The 15,615-nt window shown below is 25.6% G+C and overlaps 2 protein-coding genes across 2 annotated transcripts; one reads left to right on the plus strand and one right to left on the minus strand.

Annotated features, from left to right (window-relative positions):
* Positions 1-997: 997 nt before the first annotated feature.
* Positions 998-12,260, minus strand: LOC107449805 (L-xylulose reductase). Its single transcript, XM_016065461.3, has 7 exons — positions 12,080-12,260; positions 9,419-9,516; positions 9,183-9,337; positions 9,056-9,098; positions 6,057-6,221; positions 4,351-4,468; positions 998-1,353 (listed from the first exon to the last, which is right to left on the minus strand). Exons 1-7 carry the CDS (start codon positions 12,129-12,131, stop codon positions 1,250-1,252), a joined length of 735 nt encoding a protein of 244 aa, XP_015920947.1. The 5' UTR covers positions 12,132-12,260; the 3' UTR covers positions 998-1,249.
* Positions 12,261-12,833: 573 nt separating this feature from the next.
* On the plus strand, positions 12,834-14,132 carry LOC107449803 (zinc finger protein 271). Its single transcript, XM_016065458.4, has one exon. The coding sequence runs from the start codon at positions 12,995-12,997 to the stop codon at positions 14,006-14,008; it is 1,014 nt and encodes a 337-aa protein (XP_015920944.1). The 5' UTR covers positions 12,834-12,994; the 3' UTR covers positions 14,009-14,132.
* The last annotated feature ends 1,483 nt before the right edge of the window (positions 14,133-15,615 follow it).

Here is a 15,615-nt window from a genome sequence, read left to right on the forward strand (position 1 = left end):
AAGCAAAATTTAAAAACTCTTTCAAAAACAATGAATTAATTTTAATTGAAATCTAAAAGAAAATTAATAAACCATTTTCTGTTTGAGCAGGTAATTGTGATAAAACAGGCGAGTTCATAAAAACGCCACGAGATGGCAGCACTATTGATTTTTATTCAAGAAATGTAAGAATTAAATATTTTTTTTCATTCTTCACATCAAAATATAAGTAAATAAAATAACATTACAAAAAGAACGTTTATTTAACAACGTTTTTTTTAAAACGTTTATAGATAAAATCCACAAATTGCTATTTACTCATGAATAATTATTGGTTTTCTCTTTTTATACCATACAAGTGACCACTTTTTGTAAGAAATATATATATATTTTATACACTCTCCTTCTAGTGTTAGACTATTTCATAAGGAGCTAGAATAACGTTTTTTTAAAATTTAAATGTAGTAAAAAAATTTTACTATATAAGTATTCTTAAACAATATCTATAGCAATGTGGCAGATATTAATATTTTTAAAAATGACTTAGCTTTATTAGACTAAATTGATGTCAAAAATATGGACTACAATTTTAGAAAACTTTAAAAAAACCTTTTGTATTAAAATGCAAAAATAAAAAGGTAATTCTGAAAAGAAAAAGAAATACTGAGGTTTTAATTCATTATAGCCTTTGTTATCTTTATAGTTATTAATTTAGCACAACATAATAAAAATACTAAGAAAATGTTTTTTTTTTTATATAACATAAACTAATGATTAATAAAACTATTAGAAATTTTTTTCTAGTATGAAGCAGCTACAGAGAATTTCTTTATTAAAAATACTAGAAATTAAATATTAACCTTAATGAAACTTATATGACAAATTTATCATTATTACTTTGATATAATTAAATGAATATTAAACGATTACAATATTATATATAATTAAATGAAAATATGGATGTTGAGAGATGGAAATTTTATTTTGAATTTAGCAATAGGTGAAAAAGAACAACAGCTTACCAAAATATAATCTTTTATTATACCTTTAAAAACAAACAAGATAATAATTAAAAATACAAAAATACTTCTAAAATGATATAAAACTATAACAAATGTAACTTTTCCGTTATAAAAATAATTAAATATTATTTTAGGTGAAGTGATTTATTTATGGCATCATATTCTTTAGTAACAGGTTATTGCACTGCAGTGGTCATTATGGCTTATTTTTATAATTATTATTAATCATAGGTGCAATAACATTACAATTATTGTATGATATATCCTCCGTCAACAGGTAACTGAACTCCAGTAATCATGCGAGCATCATCACTCAAAAGAAATACAGTTGCTTTAACCACATCTTCCGGATCTAAAAAATACACAAGTGTAACTTAATGTTAGATGATAACGTTACGTTCATTACAATTAGGAAAGTGTAATTTCCTATTTCTAGTTCAGATAAGTAAATTCATTTGGCTTTATTTTATTTTATGGATAATTTATTGCAAATTCAGTTATGTTAACAATTTTATTACAATTTCAAAACACTTCTAAATGTGAAATGTTCTTGCAATGAAGTCATACATATGTATACTTTTTTTTAAGAATATAAAAAAATGGAAGTTAAAAGTGTGTGCATAAAACAATATCCATTATCCTCTATGCATATATTTAAAAAAAATCAGCAATAAAAAATTTTTATTAAAATTAAAAAGAAGAAAAAAAAAAGAAATGTCTATTGTAAAATATTATTTATTTTCTTCAAATAACAAATTTTAGTATCTCAATGCCTTGCAACATCAGAGAAAAAAAAAAAGAAGAGGTAATTAACAATTATTAGGAAGAAAAAAAATTTGAATATTTGTTTTCTTTCATACAAAACTTATATTCACTACTATTTTTTTACTATTCATTTTTGATACTAATGAAAACTTGTTTTAGGAAATGAAGTAGCAAAATATTAAAATTTTTTTCTTCCTTTTTTTAAAAAATTGTATATATAAAATATAAACAATACTATAACACAAAGAATTGTGAACAATCTGCACTAGTATTTTTAAAACCTAAATTTAAAACAAAAAAATGATAAACATAATTAATTGGACTGTAAAAATTATCAAAGTTGGAAAAAAAAAACTTTTTTTTGGGAGGGGCTTTTAAATCTGTTTTTTTTTTTTTNCAGCCAATCTCGGGAAAACATCTACACGTTTTTTTTTTAAATTTTTTTTTATTATTTTTTTTTATATGTTCAAACAGGTTTTTTTTTTGTATTATAATTTGTCAATTAAAAACGATTTGAAAATAATAGAATGATAAGAAAGGCTAAGAATGTCAAATAGGCTGCATGCATAAATATGTTACTGTAAAAGTCTAAAGTCTGGTAAATCCTACGTTCTACCAGTAAAACCTAGCTATTACCAAAGTAGCTTGATAAAAGTTCGAGGTATGCTTCAATATTTCTCACCAAGATTTTGTGGTAAAATCTAGCAGTTTCTAATGTCTAAAGGGGCTTCTAAGTTTTACTACAAGGGCTTGATAAAAGAACAAAATAGAATTATGCTAAAGCATACTTCAAACTTTTACCAAGCCACTTCGGTAAAAGCTAGGTTTTATTAGACTTTGGGTTTTTACCCTAACATACATATATGAAATGATGAAGTAAGTTTATGATCTGATTTAGTACTAACAATTTAATAATAATAAAGAATAAACTACTTTTTTGACATTTTTAATGAGTATAACACTAAGTATAACACTATGCTTTAAGTATAACACTATGCTTACAATTTCTTTTAATTCACAATATATAAGACAAATTAATATAAATTTCATAAATATAACTAAAATATTAATTGAGAACTTGAAACAATAAAGAATTTCTCCTCTTATTTGATTTTATGTATTTCTTCCTGGACTTTTACAAAATCTTCGGGGTACTGAGAGACTTAATTTTGACATTTGTCCACTCTTTCAATAGAAAAGATTTTGTTTTATGGCTTCCGGAGCTGGTACCCCTTGAAGACGTCGGCTTCGGTGGTCATATTTTTATTTCCATTGTTTTTTTCTTTATTGCTTCAATTATTCTTTCTTTTGAAAGTTCTGCTGCTTTTAAGCGTGTTTCTTTCAAAGAAAGTTCTGTTATTATAGAACTTATAATATTTTGTATTCTTTTGTTACCATTAGTTGAGAAAGTTACTTAAATTACAGTTAGAAAAATATAGCTTGATGTCAGCATTATAAGCAATATCTTTTATATTCGGAAAAGATATATCTATTTTACTAATGATTAACATTAATTTACTGACCAATGCTAGAAAAAGGTTTAATGTTTTAAAAAAAGAAACAGAAGGACATAGAAATATACAGATCGTTGTATTCTGTTTAGGAATGTATGGTTTCTTCACAAAGTTTTAAAACAAGTTAATAAGTTCATTAACAAATGGAAATGCTAGATGATGAAAAAAAGTATAAAAATGTTCTCTGTGCTTCATTCCAGACTAATTGAAATATTTGCACAGGCATATTTTAATTCTGTATGGGTTTTGCTCTAAATGATATATATATTTCCCCCTCTTTTTCCAAACAGCAATTTGACTCCTTTTTTTATTTGATATTTAAATGACTGAAATAAAACTTATTATTTCAGTTAAAATAATTATTTTTGACAAAATAGAAATGCAATAAAAGTAAAGCTAATTTATTTACAACTCTAATTTATCTATTGATGAATAACTATAAACAACAAATTAAATAAGATATTGTTATTAAATGAAAGAAATTATTTTCTCAATTAAGTTAAATAAATTTTACCCTTTAATCAATTAAAAAAGCAGTAATTGCAAGTATTTTTAATATATAAACTACAAAATGTTTTGTAATTCATATTTGCTTAAAATCGTTGAAAAAGATTAAAGAGTAGGAATAATATTTCTGACATATTAAAGAAGAGGCCTTTTTTCAAATCATTGCTTCACCCATGTGTCTATAATAAGATAAGTACAGACAAATTTATATTACACAGTACAAATTAGGTCATATGAAAAACTTGTAAATTATTTGAATTTTACATGACCAATATGATAAATCTTATAGTTATCAAGAGGTATTTTTTCTTCCATAGCATGTGTTTAAAACAAACAAACAACAATTATTTCAAATGACTAGAAAAAATAGAAATGGAAAAAAAGTTTTAAAGGAAAAAGGGTGAAAAAATCATGAAAGAATTGAAATTGAATTTTGAAGGAGAAGAATTATTTAAACTGAAGATTTCTTTTATGTATTTATATCCAGACAAAAAAGAAAATTTAAAAAAATTATTTTAAAACCTATTAATATGTTGTTACATGATAAACATAATAAATCTTACCACAGTAATCTCCCAAAGGTATTTTTGCTTTCATAGCAGCTTCTATCTTTTTTTCCCCCCAAGCCATCATACCTAGCTCAGTACGTACAACAGTTGGGTTTATACTATTTACTCGAATCTGAAAAGATTTACATACGAAAAATTAGAAAATTGTACAGTGAAAAATATGAGACTATAAATTTTAATAAAAATGAGACAGACTTAACAACTTAGTTTCCTCCAAAGGGGCAAATAGTAATTCGCCATAGAACTCATGAACTCAAATACCTCAGAAATATATAGTTCGTTCATCAGGAGTTGGCACTTGGCTGCACCTCCTTGGATGAAGAGTTCATTTAAGGACGGGGAGTATAGGAAAAAACGTCCTTGCACTTGAAATTGAGATAACCCTTACTGCTCGCCAAACGTAAATCGTGAATTCTTTTTCAGTCACTTTCTTCGCTTTATCATCTGCTATTATATCTTTCGTTACTCTAGCTAATTAAATATATTACAACAAAATGTCCCAAAAAGGACATACTATTCACTCAAAAGAAAGGTCATTAAATTTACGAAATATTTTAGTTAGTTAGTTAAAAGGTATGTTGTCTCTATCATAAAAGTTAATAGTCGTTAATGAAATCAATTCACTCTAAAAGCTTATCTTAAATTATGAATTCACTAATAATATTTCTTCCTACAAAAAAACTGAATTAAATTCCTGTATGCCTTTGGTAATACATAGGCATATTCTTGTTGTTAGGAGTAAATAACAATTCAGGATTTTGAAATGTGATTAGTGATATTTGTATATATTCTTGTATGTTGTATTATCTGTACTCCCGAGGTTTGCCTGATTTCAAATTTATTGGGCAATAAATAAATAAGGAAATTTTGATTGTAAAATTTTATTGATTACAAAAACAAAATATTAACTTTCTTTAGTTTTGAATTGATTAAACATATAAGTTCCCAGTTTGAATACTTTGGTTATTAACTTTAAATTGATTTAAAAATATAATTTATTATTAAGTTGAACATTCGTATCGAAATAATCATTACAGTTCTCAAAATTTATTAAATGAATAAATAAACTATTTTAAAAAGAAATTAAATTTTATTTAAAATTAATAAGAATATTCTTTAATTTTTGGTTCTACACATTTTCCATTTTTTAAACCTAATTTATCTATAAACCATGAAGAATTGTTCTCAATTTATTATTTTTTCATTTCGTATATTTTTCTTGAAATAAATTGATTAACCATGATTAACAGAAACTTTTTATTTTGTTTTTCTTTCAAATTTAAATTATTTATTTTCATAAGCAGCATCCTCCCAATCCATGGATTTAAATGGTGAGTAATAAATCATTTGTTTATCTATTCTGATCATTTTTAAGTTATATTGTTAAATTTGTAATTAATTATATTTTCAGAAGAGTAATTAATTTTATTATATATGCTTGAGATATGCTTATTTCATTCTTTTAAAAATTTTCCCTGAAGACAACCTGGAAAATATTTTAATAACCTAACCTTTATTTTGAAATTAAATTCATTTCCCATTGCACTACCACATTCCAATAACATTAAATATATATTTATCATAAACCTTCTCTAACTACATTGTGACTGCAATTTAATTTTTTAGAAGTCTATATTAGCTAAATTGAAGGGAAAAATAGGTGATTTTTTATAAGCATTAAAGAGTTATAAGTATCTTACACCAGAGGGACCAAGTTCCAGAGCCATCACTTTAGTTAGTTGGTCTAATGCTCCTTTTGAAGCACAATAGGTAGCATGTTTGTCAAGGGCAATAATGGCTGCTTGACTAGACATGTTGACTATACTGCCACGGATACCCGCCTTTTTCATTCCATTGGCAACAATCTGTAAATATAAAGAATAAATTTGAAAATATCACTGAATATTTTTTAGCAATTGAATAATGTTAAAAAAATAACACAAAAATGCTTCAGGAAACTAAGCTCAATTTAATTTTTGTAAAATCATTATAATTTTAAAAATAATATTAATAAGATAAATAAATATGAAATATTTTTTACAAGGTAATACAATAGAAGTCTTATATAATGCAATTCGCCATAAACTAACACTAATTTTACAATCTGCAAAGCAAACAGAAATGAATAAATTTGTTAAATATTTGTTCAAAAGCACGTGATAGTCTTAATTTTTTTTTGGGTAAATAATTAAAATTCAAATGTATATTTTTATATTTTAAAATATTTGCATTTCAAAATTGTTTTGAAACATTAATATTCATCTGCTCTATATAACACAGAATTCTATATAATGCAATGTAAATGCTTTGTAAAGCCTTAATATTTATCTGTTTCTGATATACATTACCATGTTTAATGGGTAAGCTAGATGAGTGAAATGATCTATGTAACACAAAATTCTATATAATGCAATGTAAATGCTATATAAAGCATTAATATTTATCTGTTTCTGATATACATTAGCATGTTTAATGAGTAAGCTAGATGAGTGAAATGATCTATGTAACACAAAATTCCGTATAATGCAATGTAATTCTATGTAAAGCATTAATATTCATCTGTTCCAGATATACATTACCATATTTAATGAGTAAGCTAGATGAGTGAAATGTTCTATGTAACACAAAATTCTATATAATGCAATGTAATTCTATACAATGCTATGTAAAGCATTAATATTCATCTGTTCCAGATATACATTACCATGTTTAATGGGTAAGCTAGATGAGTGAAATGATCTATGTAACACAAAATACTATATAATGCAATGTAATTCTATATAATGCAATGTAATTCTATATAATGCAATGTAATTCTATGTAAAGCATTAATATTCATCTGTTCCAGATATACATTACCATTTTTAATGAGTAAGCTAAATGAGTGAAATGATCACAAAAATGATGAGTGAAATGATCAACACAAAATTCTATATAACGCAAAGCTTCACGTTTAAAAGTTTGTGTTATAAAGATTTCAAACTGTGTAATATTAGTTTAATTATTATTTTGATGAATAGATAGAGGTAACTAATTAAGATATTGGCTATTTTACAAAGCATTAAAACTTTTAGATTAAAAAATTATGTAGAATACTAAATATATTTATAAAAACACATAACTGCTTTTAAAAAATATAGTAGGAAAAAACTTTTTTTGATACAACCTATGAAATAAATTATACTTTATTACATTTATTATAAGATTAGAAATTAATTATTAGATTACAATTATAAATTAATATTTATTGCCTATTTAAATACCTGTAAATTATAAAATAATTATGTTTCTAAACTATTATTACTAAAGTTAAAATTTATTTTAAAAAAAATTTTCTCATAAATTTTTAAAAAAGAGCCATTTTTAAAAAATATTATTGTTTTTTTAAAAAAAAAATTATAAACAGAAATTTTATCTTTATTATAGTTTGCAAGTAGAAAGTCATTAAGAAACACAATAATGGGAGGGGGGGGAACCAAGATTTGGCAAATTACTACAAATTTCATTTATAAGTAAATATTTCATGTACACAGGGTAAAAAAAATAATTATTTTAAAATTTGATTTTCATAGAGGCATCTGTAAAATTTTTAAAATTTATCTATTGAATTTACAAAATTCCTTTGATCCCCCTGATGATATTATCTTGTAAGTCAGTGCTTCCACTTTAATTTCGTTTTAATATATTTCCTTTTTAATAGTTAGGTTGCTATTTCCAGTAGTCCTTTGTTATTTCGTGTTAATGATTTTGGTTTTCTTTTGCTGTGCTGACACTTTCAGTTCTCTGACGGGTGATATGATGATGATCCTCTAACTTATTTTATTTCTTCTTATAATATTTTCTTCAAATATATATATTTGAAGTTGATATGGCAGTTTTATATTTTCGTGTTGTTTGAACAACAGTTAAATCTAACAAATACCACATTTACCATTTTTTTACTTCATAAGGAATAGATAATTTATTAATGACTTAAAATAAATTTATTTTTTAAGTTAAAACTTAACTTTTTTGTAGATTCTGAATATAATTTAGTAATTTAATTAATAAACTATAAATTTAGTTAATAAGTAAGACTTAATATCTTTTCCAGACAACAAAATAAATGTTCTTTATGTGATTAATTTGAAGAACAACTGCTAAACAAAGTATTTTTCAGACTAATTTGGACTAAGTGACAGTAAAAAAGCTAATCTACAACTTTTCATCTTTTGCAGATTAAAAATTAATTTTATCAGAGCAAAACCATTGGCAATATTAGGTAAAAATACATGCTTCGAAGCAAGTTTAGATAGTATTCCAAAGTATATTTAAGTGGCTAAAGTCAATTGGAACATCCATAATATCAGTGTAACTTGTAGAGTTTACAGTAAATAATGCTTGAAACAAGATTTCTTTGCTTAAACTTATCAAAAGATTTGAAAGATAATCTTATTTAAAGTCCAGAACAATAATCTACCTTTTAATTCTTGAATAAAAAATTCTTATTATTTTAAATGATATCTATACCAATTCTTAATCATTACATAAAAATGCTAGATCTATATGCATGTAAAAAATTAATAAATATTTTTAAAAAAAGGGCAAGTTAACAATAGGTATACAATTGAACTGTAACACATATTTTTATGATTAAAAAGGATTTTAAATAAGTAATTTTTTTATTTTAAGACAAAAAATAAGATTTGTATGTACTAACTTGAGAGATATTAATTACAGCCTTCACATTCACAGCAAATGTTCTAAAATGAAATAAAATAAATAATTAGAAACACATAATGGTATGAAAACTAAATACAAATACTCATAAAAGAATCTGGCAATACCTATCAACTACATCCTCTGTAATGTCGCCTACTTTTTCCAACTCCCCAATTCCTGCATTGTTTACCAAGAGATCGAAAGTTCCTAGATTTTTAACAACTTTTTCTGTTTCCTTCCAATCAGCAATATCAACAGCAACGATTTCAATTTGAGGAAACTAAAAAAAATAATGAATGATTTAATGAATGATATTAATTACAAAGCTACTTTAATTTTAAAAATTAAAAAAAAAGCATACTTCATTTTTAAGTGTCACTAAATGTTCTTTGGTGCGACTCAAGGCTACTACAGAAGCTTCTAACGAAACAAGTTCCTTGACAATAGCTCTTCCTATACCTAGATAATTAAATTTCATTTAGTTATTATAAATTTAAAGATACTGCTACAAAAAAAAAAGAATGTCATTTTTATATTTTTAATTATTTATTATTAGTATTGGTTAAATTTTCATACAAGAGTAATGGTTTTTCCATAAACAGCAGCTGAAAAACGCGAAATATGTTTTGTCACACAAAATCAAATTGAAAATTTACATAAACAGGATTCTAGCAGGGAAATTAGAATTAGCTCATAACTACAACCTTTTTTCTAAACACAGTTTTTATTTTAAAAAAATGAACACATACATTAAGTTCTAAAATTTTTTTTTCTAAAAAAATAGCTTGCGTAGTAGCTTATTATGTAATAAAGGTTATAATTTTGCTGGCTATGAATAATGGTTATGTAATAAAGGTTATGATTTGAAAGGCTATGAATAATTAAATGAAACAAACCACATCAGTATGAGATTATTTTAAAATTGATGGTTACCTGATTTAAAATGTCATGTAATATACAGTTTTTTTTTTAAAGACTACAACATTGGATTAGAGAAATTCCATTTTCTTTATAAAAACATTTTATTAAAATTTAAAAAAAGCAAGGTAGTGCAAGGAAAAACACAAAAGGAAAAACACAAATTACTGAACACTGTAACCTCTTCTGTAAATACAATTATCAATTTAAAAATTAATATTCTCCTTAGAAAATTTCTAGTTAATCATCATTGTTAAAACAATATTGGTTCTCATGCTGTAAAAGATGTTAAAAAAAGATTTTTTAAAAAAAACCTCTGAATAAATGTATATTATTCAAACGTTACATATATATAAGGTTATGTAACTACAGTGCCGTAGCGAGCTTAACTCGCGCCCGGGGCACAATACCTTTTTAGCGCCCCCCCCATTTGAAATCCATCTAATATTATAAGTAAAATATACTCGCAAAGTAATAAATAAATAAAGTAGAATAAATAAAGTCATAGGCTCAAGTTAGGCATTAAATTTGAGACAAAAAATGTAGTTGAGAAAACAAGACTAGACTTTGAAATGTATATGATCATCTAGAATTAGTTCATAAGATACCTATTATTTATTTTACATATTTATAAAGAAATATTTTAAAAACACGCAGTTTTAAAACAATAAAAAAGTAAATATTTATTATCTCTAAGGAGATACATATATTTAATAATATGATTATAATACAATTATAAAACTAATTACTATGTGTAAATTTTCCGCTTTTGATGAAGCAAATTTATCAATAATATCATCAAAGTTGATCATTTCAAATTTTTCTCTTTCCACACTTAAAAATGCCAGGTCACTTAGGTGATCTTGTCCCACCGTTGATCGTAGATATGTCAAAATTAATTTTAATTTGCTGAATGACCATTCGCAGTTAGCAATTGATACTGAGATAGTCAGGAGTATTTGAAGTGCCACTCTCAGGTTTGGAAAAACATCTTCTCCATACGGGATTATAAAAGTAAGAAATTCTAATGGAGTTTTAAGTTCAATTTCTTTTCTACAAAGGAGTAACATTTTACAGTCACATTCTTCGATAAAGAGTTCTATTCCATTGAAATCTGTATTATACACTGTACAAACATACAAACGATTTTTGTACAGTGCAAATATTTGGAGATAATATATGTAACCACACAGCGTAGATGCCATAAGGAAGTGCTGACAGATACAGGTCGAGTCAGCCAGCCATTAGAAAAGACGTGTCATTTCTATTATGAATATATTATTACAGTTTGATTAGTGTTCCTTTTTATTTACGAATTAACATTTATCATATTTCACTGGCACTAAATTTAAAATATTTTTTGCAGAAATAAATTATAATAAAAATAAAAATTATCCAACAATTTTTTTTGTTTTGCTGACCATTTGGCGCCCCTTTGTGAGTAGCGCCCGGGGCATGATGCCCCCCCTTGCTCCCCCCTCGCTACGCCACTGTGTAACTAATATACTATGTTAGTGGTTTTATAAATAATGTATTAGATCAGGCTAATCTGATACATTAGTATATACTAGATTAGCCATATCTTTGCAAGATAATGATCTTAGAGAAACATTTATTGATTTTCATGTCATAAGAGAAGTTTTATTTTTTTAAATTTTTATTTTAAATACCTACGAAAAAATATAACTCAACATAAGATGTATCAGATAACGATCTTAAAAAATGATCGTAATCTAGCTAAAACTGCACCAAAATAATTTTAAAATATATATATAAATAAATATAAACTTGAAAACTGCCCCCTATTTACAAAATCCTATTATTATAACTTCAAAAAATCAGGATTTTGTAACTGGCTTAATAGGCTACTAAACATTCTTAATTCATTTTATTTAGTCACTTAGTAATTAGATTATTTAGTCACTTAGTAATTTTTAAAAAAAACAATACTTTATATAGGGATTAACATAAAATATTAATTCTCAGGTTTTAAGAGATTTTAAGTGAACAACTCTAGAGAATATAATTTAAACTAGCTATATCTGAACCAGATAACGATTTTAAGAAAGATAAAATTATATTATTATTATTATTTTAATGCTACCTCTGCCAGCGCCAGTAATCAATGCACGCTTCCCTTTGAATGTTGCAGCCATGCTAAACTATTAAAAAATTTTATAAATTTTAAGGCTTTAATTAGAAATTATTTAAACTAATTATATGATTGTGTCAATTTTGATAAGAACCGGCAGGTTATTTGTTTACTTTGCAAGCGGTTATGGTTACATGTACATGATTATTATCTAACTAGCAGTTGCAATTAACAAAAAATATGATTATATTAATTTCTTGACAACAGTAATAGTAAGTAGGGCCCTAAATTTTAAATTTATGTAATTTTTTTGCTTTGAGATGAAATTAATATTATCAAATATATTTTTGCTTATAAATTGGTTCTTTTGAATAAAAATAGATGTCAGCACCAATCGAAGAACTGCTCGCGATTGCAGCCCTCGAATACGCCTTCTGGGGAGAAGACCAGTTCCATGTCTTAAACCTCCTCCGATATTACGATATTTTCCCATTTCTTAATATTCTTCGTATATCCAGACAATAAAAGTGTATAAATATTTCTTCAAAATTTCCACGACACTTTTTTAAGATTTAGGTTCAGTGTAGCTTTCAATTTACTAACTTAAAGTTTTTAATCTATTTGAAAATCAAGACAAAAACAGAGAGAGGTTGAGAGTCGGGTTCAATGCTATTTGCTTACAGCTTTCTTAGGCGATCAAGCATTTACCATAAAAGCTATAAGCTAATAGCACATAGCTTGTCACACTCTCAACTGTCGCGGTCTCAGTCAAATTTCATGCTTGCATAATGTAAATAAATAATTGAATCTTAATGCTGAAAAAAAGAAAGAAAAATATTCATCTATGCGTATGACAAATCTATAACAAAAAATCATATTAAAATAAACGTTCTTCTTCATTTTGCAGAGCTGTCTTATTCATACAGAATGAGTAACAATACATTCACACCGAAAGGTGATTTCAAAGAGCACCCTCTTGTTTGTGACGGAGAAAAACTATATTCACACAGTGTCTGTGATAAAACATTCACACAGAAAAGCGCTTTCGTTCACCATTCTCTTGTACAAACTGGAGAGAAACCTCATTCATATAATGAGTCTAATCAAACATTTCCGAAAAAGTCTTCTTTAAATAAACACTCCCTTTTTCATTCTAAGGAAAAATCATATTCTTGTAGTGTATGTAATAAAACATTCAAACAGAATTCTGCTTTAAACAGGCACAGTCTTGTTCATACTAGAGAGAAACCGTATTCATGCAACCTATGTGATAAATCATTTAAACGGAAAAGCAATTTAATTGATCACACTCTTGTTCATACTGGAGAGAAACCTTATTCATGCAATGAATGCAATCTTAAATTTACAAAAAAGACATTTTTAATTAAACACTGTCTTGTGCACTCTAAGGAAAGACCATATCCTTGTAGTATATGTAATAAAACATTCAGACGGAATTATGCTTTAAGCAAACACATCCTTATTCATACAGGGGAGAAACCTTACTCATGCAGTGTATGTGATAAAGCATTCACCCATAAAAGCAATTTAATGCATCACACTCTAGTACATACTGGAGAAAAACCTTATTCATGCAGTGCTTGTGATAAAGCATTTACGCGGAAAAGCTATTTAATTGAACACTCTTATATTCATACTGGAGAGAATCCTTTCACATGCAGTGAGTGTAATAAATCTTATAGATCTAAATCTAAATTAGAAAGACATTCTTTCATTCATATTGAAGAAAAACCTTATCCATGCAGTGTGTGTAATAAATCGTTTAGCGATAGCTCTAAATTAAAAGTACATTATCTTTCTCATAACCGAGAGAAAACTTATTCATGCAGCACGTGTGATAAAAGATATACTCAAAAATCCACTTTAAATAAACACTATCTTACTCACACAAGAGAAAAATCTTATAAGATTGAATCTTGACTGCAGAAACTATATGCAATGAGTAATTCAAAACTATACCTTGAAGAAAAATAAACATTATTTGTTTTCTATTGACACTTTTTTTTATAGTTTCAATGTTAATAAAAAAAATCTTATTTATGTATTTTATTTGCTTTTTTATTGTAACTTCTACTTATTTTTACATATTTGTTAAAAAAAAATTTTGAAACAAAATTAATTATTTTCCCAATCTCAGAAATAAATGGAAATTTTAAAACAATGCAAAAAACTTATAAATACTCTGGGAAACCTTGCAATAACTTCAAAAGAAAGGGATTTGTTAGAGATTATTTACTAATTTTTGAATGCATATTTTTAATACACATTAAAACTTAGTTGTTTTGGAATGCTTATATCATCTTTATATTTTATTTAAAAATGTTAAACCTTAATGATTCTTAAAATTACAAACTTTGGATGGTTCAAATTCATATTTAAATTCAGATTGAAAGTCATCAGTCTTTTGGTCATTGTTGAATGAAAAATTGTTGTTGTTGCCATGAAAAAGATAGTTCGCCAATTGTGGTAACCGCTTCTTGTAATATTTGTTTCTCTTTATTATTGCTTGTTTGTTCCTTGATTGAGGCTGTTATGTAGTGAACATCCTGTAAGAGAATATTAGTTAATTTTTAAACTAATATTATCTTTTTTATCTTTGTAAACATTTTAGTCCGTTTAATCAGAGACTTTGAATAGTTTCGATTTTGAATCGTGGATTATTTGTAAACTAATTGACTGTGCATGAAGAAACTTAATTTCATAAACATGGAAAGACTTAATCATTTAGTGGAGAGCATCAAAGCTCAAATAACTCGTCTCAAAATTTTGTTGGGTAAATCGTATAAAGAATATAATGAAGTTGACTTGGATACAAAACTAAATATTATTGAAAAAATTAAATCACCCATTTGCTTATTATGTGACAACTATTATGACACTGTTGAAAATGAAGCTGCAAAGGATAATAAAGAGGATTTGATAGATATCGATTCCAGAGTAGAAAAATTGGAAGTACAAATTAACCCCCCCCCCAAAAAAAAAAAAATATTAAAAAAGAAAACTATTGCTATGCATAATACTAAAGTGGATTAACAATCTTCTATGTCAAATACATTAATTATCGTATTCTTGAAGTTTCTACTCCAGCATTTTCAGGAAATTATTTAGAATTCACAACATTCCAAAATCAATTTAATATTGTTATTGGAAGCAAAAATTATTTATCAGATAATGAAAAATTACAAATACTACTTAAAGGAAAAGCACAGCTTTTGGAAACAGAAGATGATACGTTTATATCTTTATTCCAAACTTTGGAAGAGCGATATGAAAATAAACAAATTATTGTTGATAACCATATACAATCAATTCTTGAAATCGAAAAACTGTTTAATGAATCACATATAGATTTAAGAAAAATTGTTGATAACTTAAATAGAAAATTTGAGAACTTAAAAAAATTTAAAGTTCTGAAAAAACAATTTATGTAATTTTATTATTTTAAATATTGTTTTGAAATAATTAGATCGTTAGAAGTAAAAAACAATTTGAGCTTTCCTTAGAAAATGCCAGATGATAAGAAAGTA

Source organism: Parasteatoda tepidariorum, chromosome 10 (genome assembly GCF_043381705.1).
Source record: "Parasteatoda tepidariorum isolate YZ-2023 chromosome 10, CAS_Ptep_4.0, whole genome shotgun sequence".
NCBI lineage: Eukaryota > Metazoa > Arthropoda > Arachnida > Araneae > Theridiidae > Parasteatoda > Parasteatoda tepidariorum.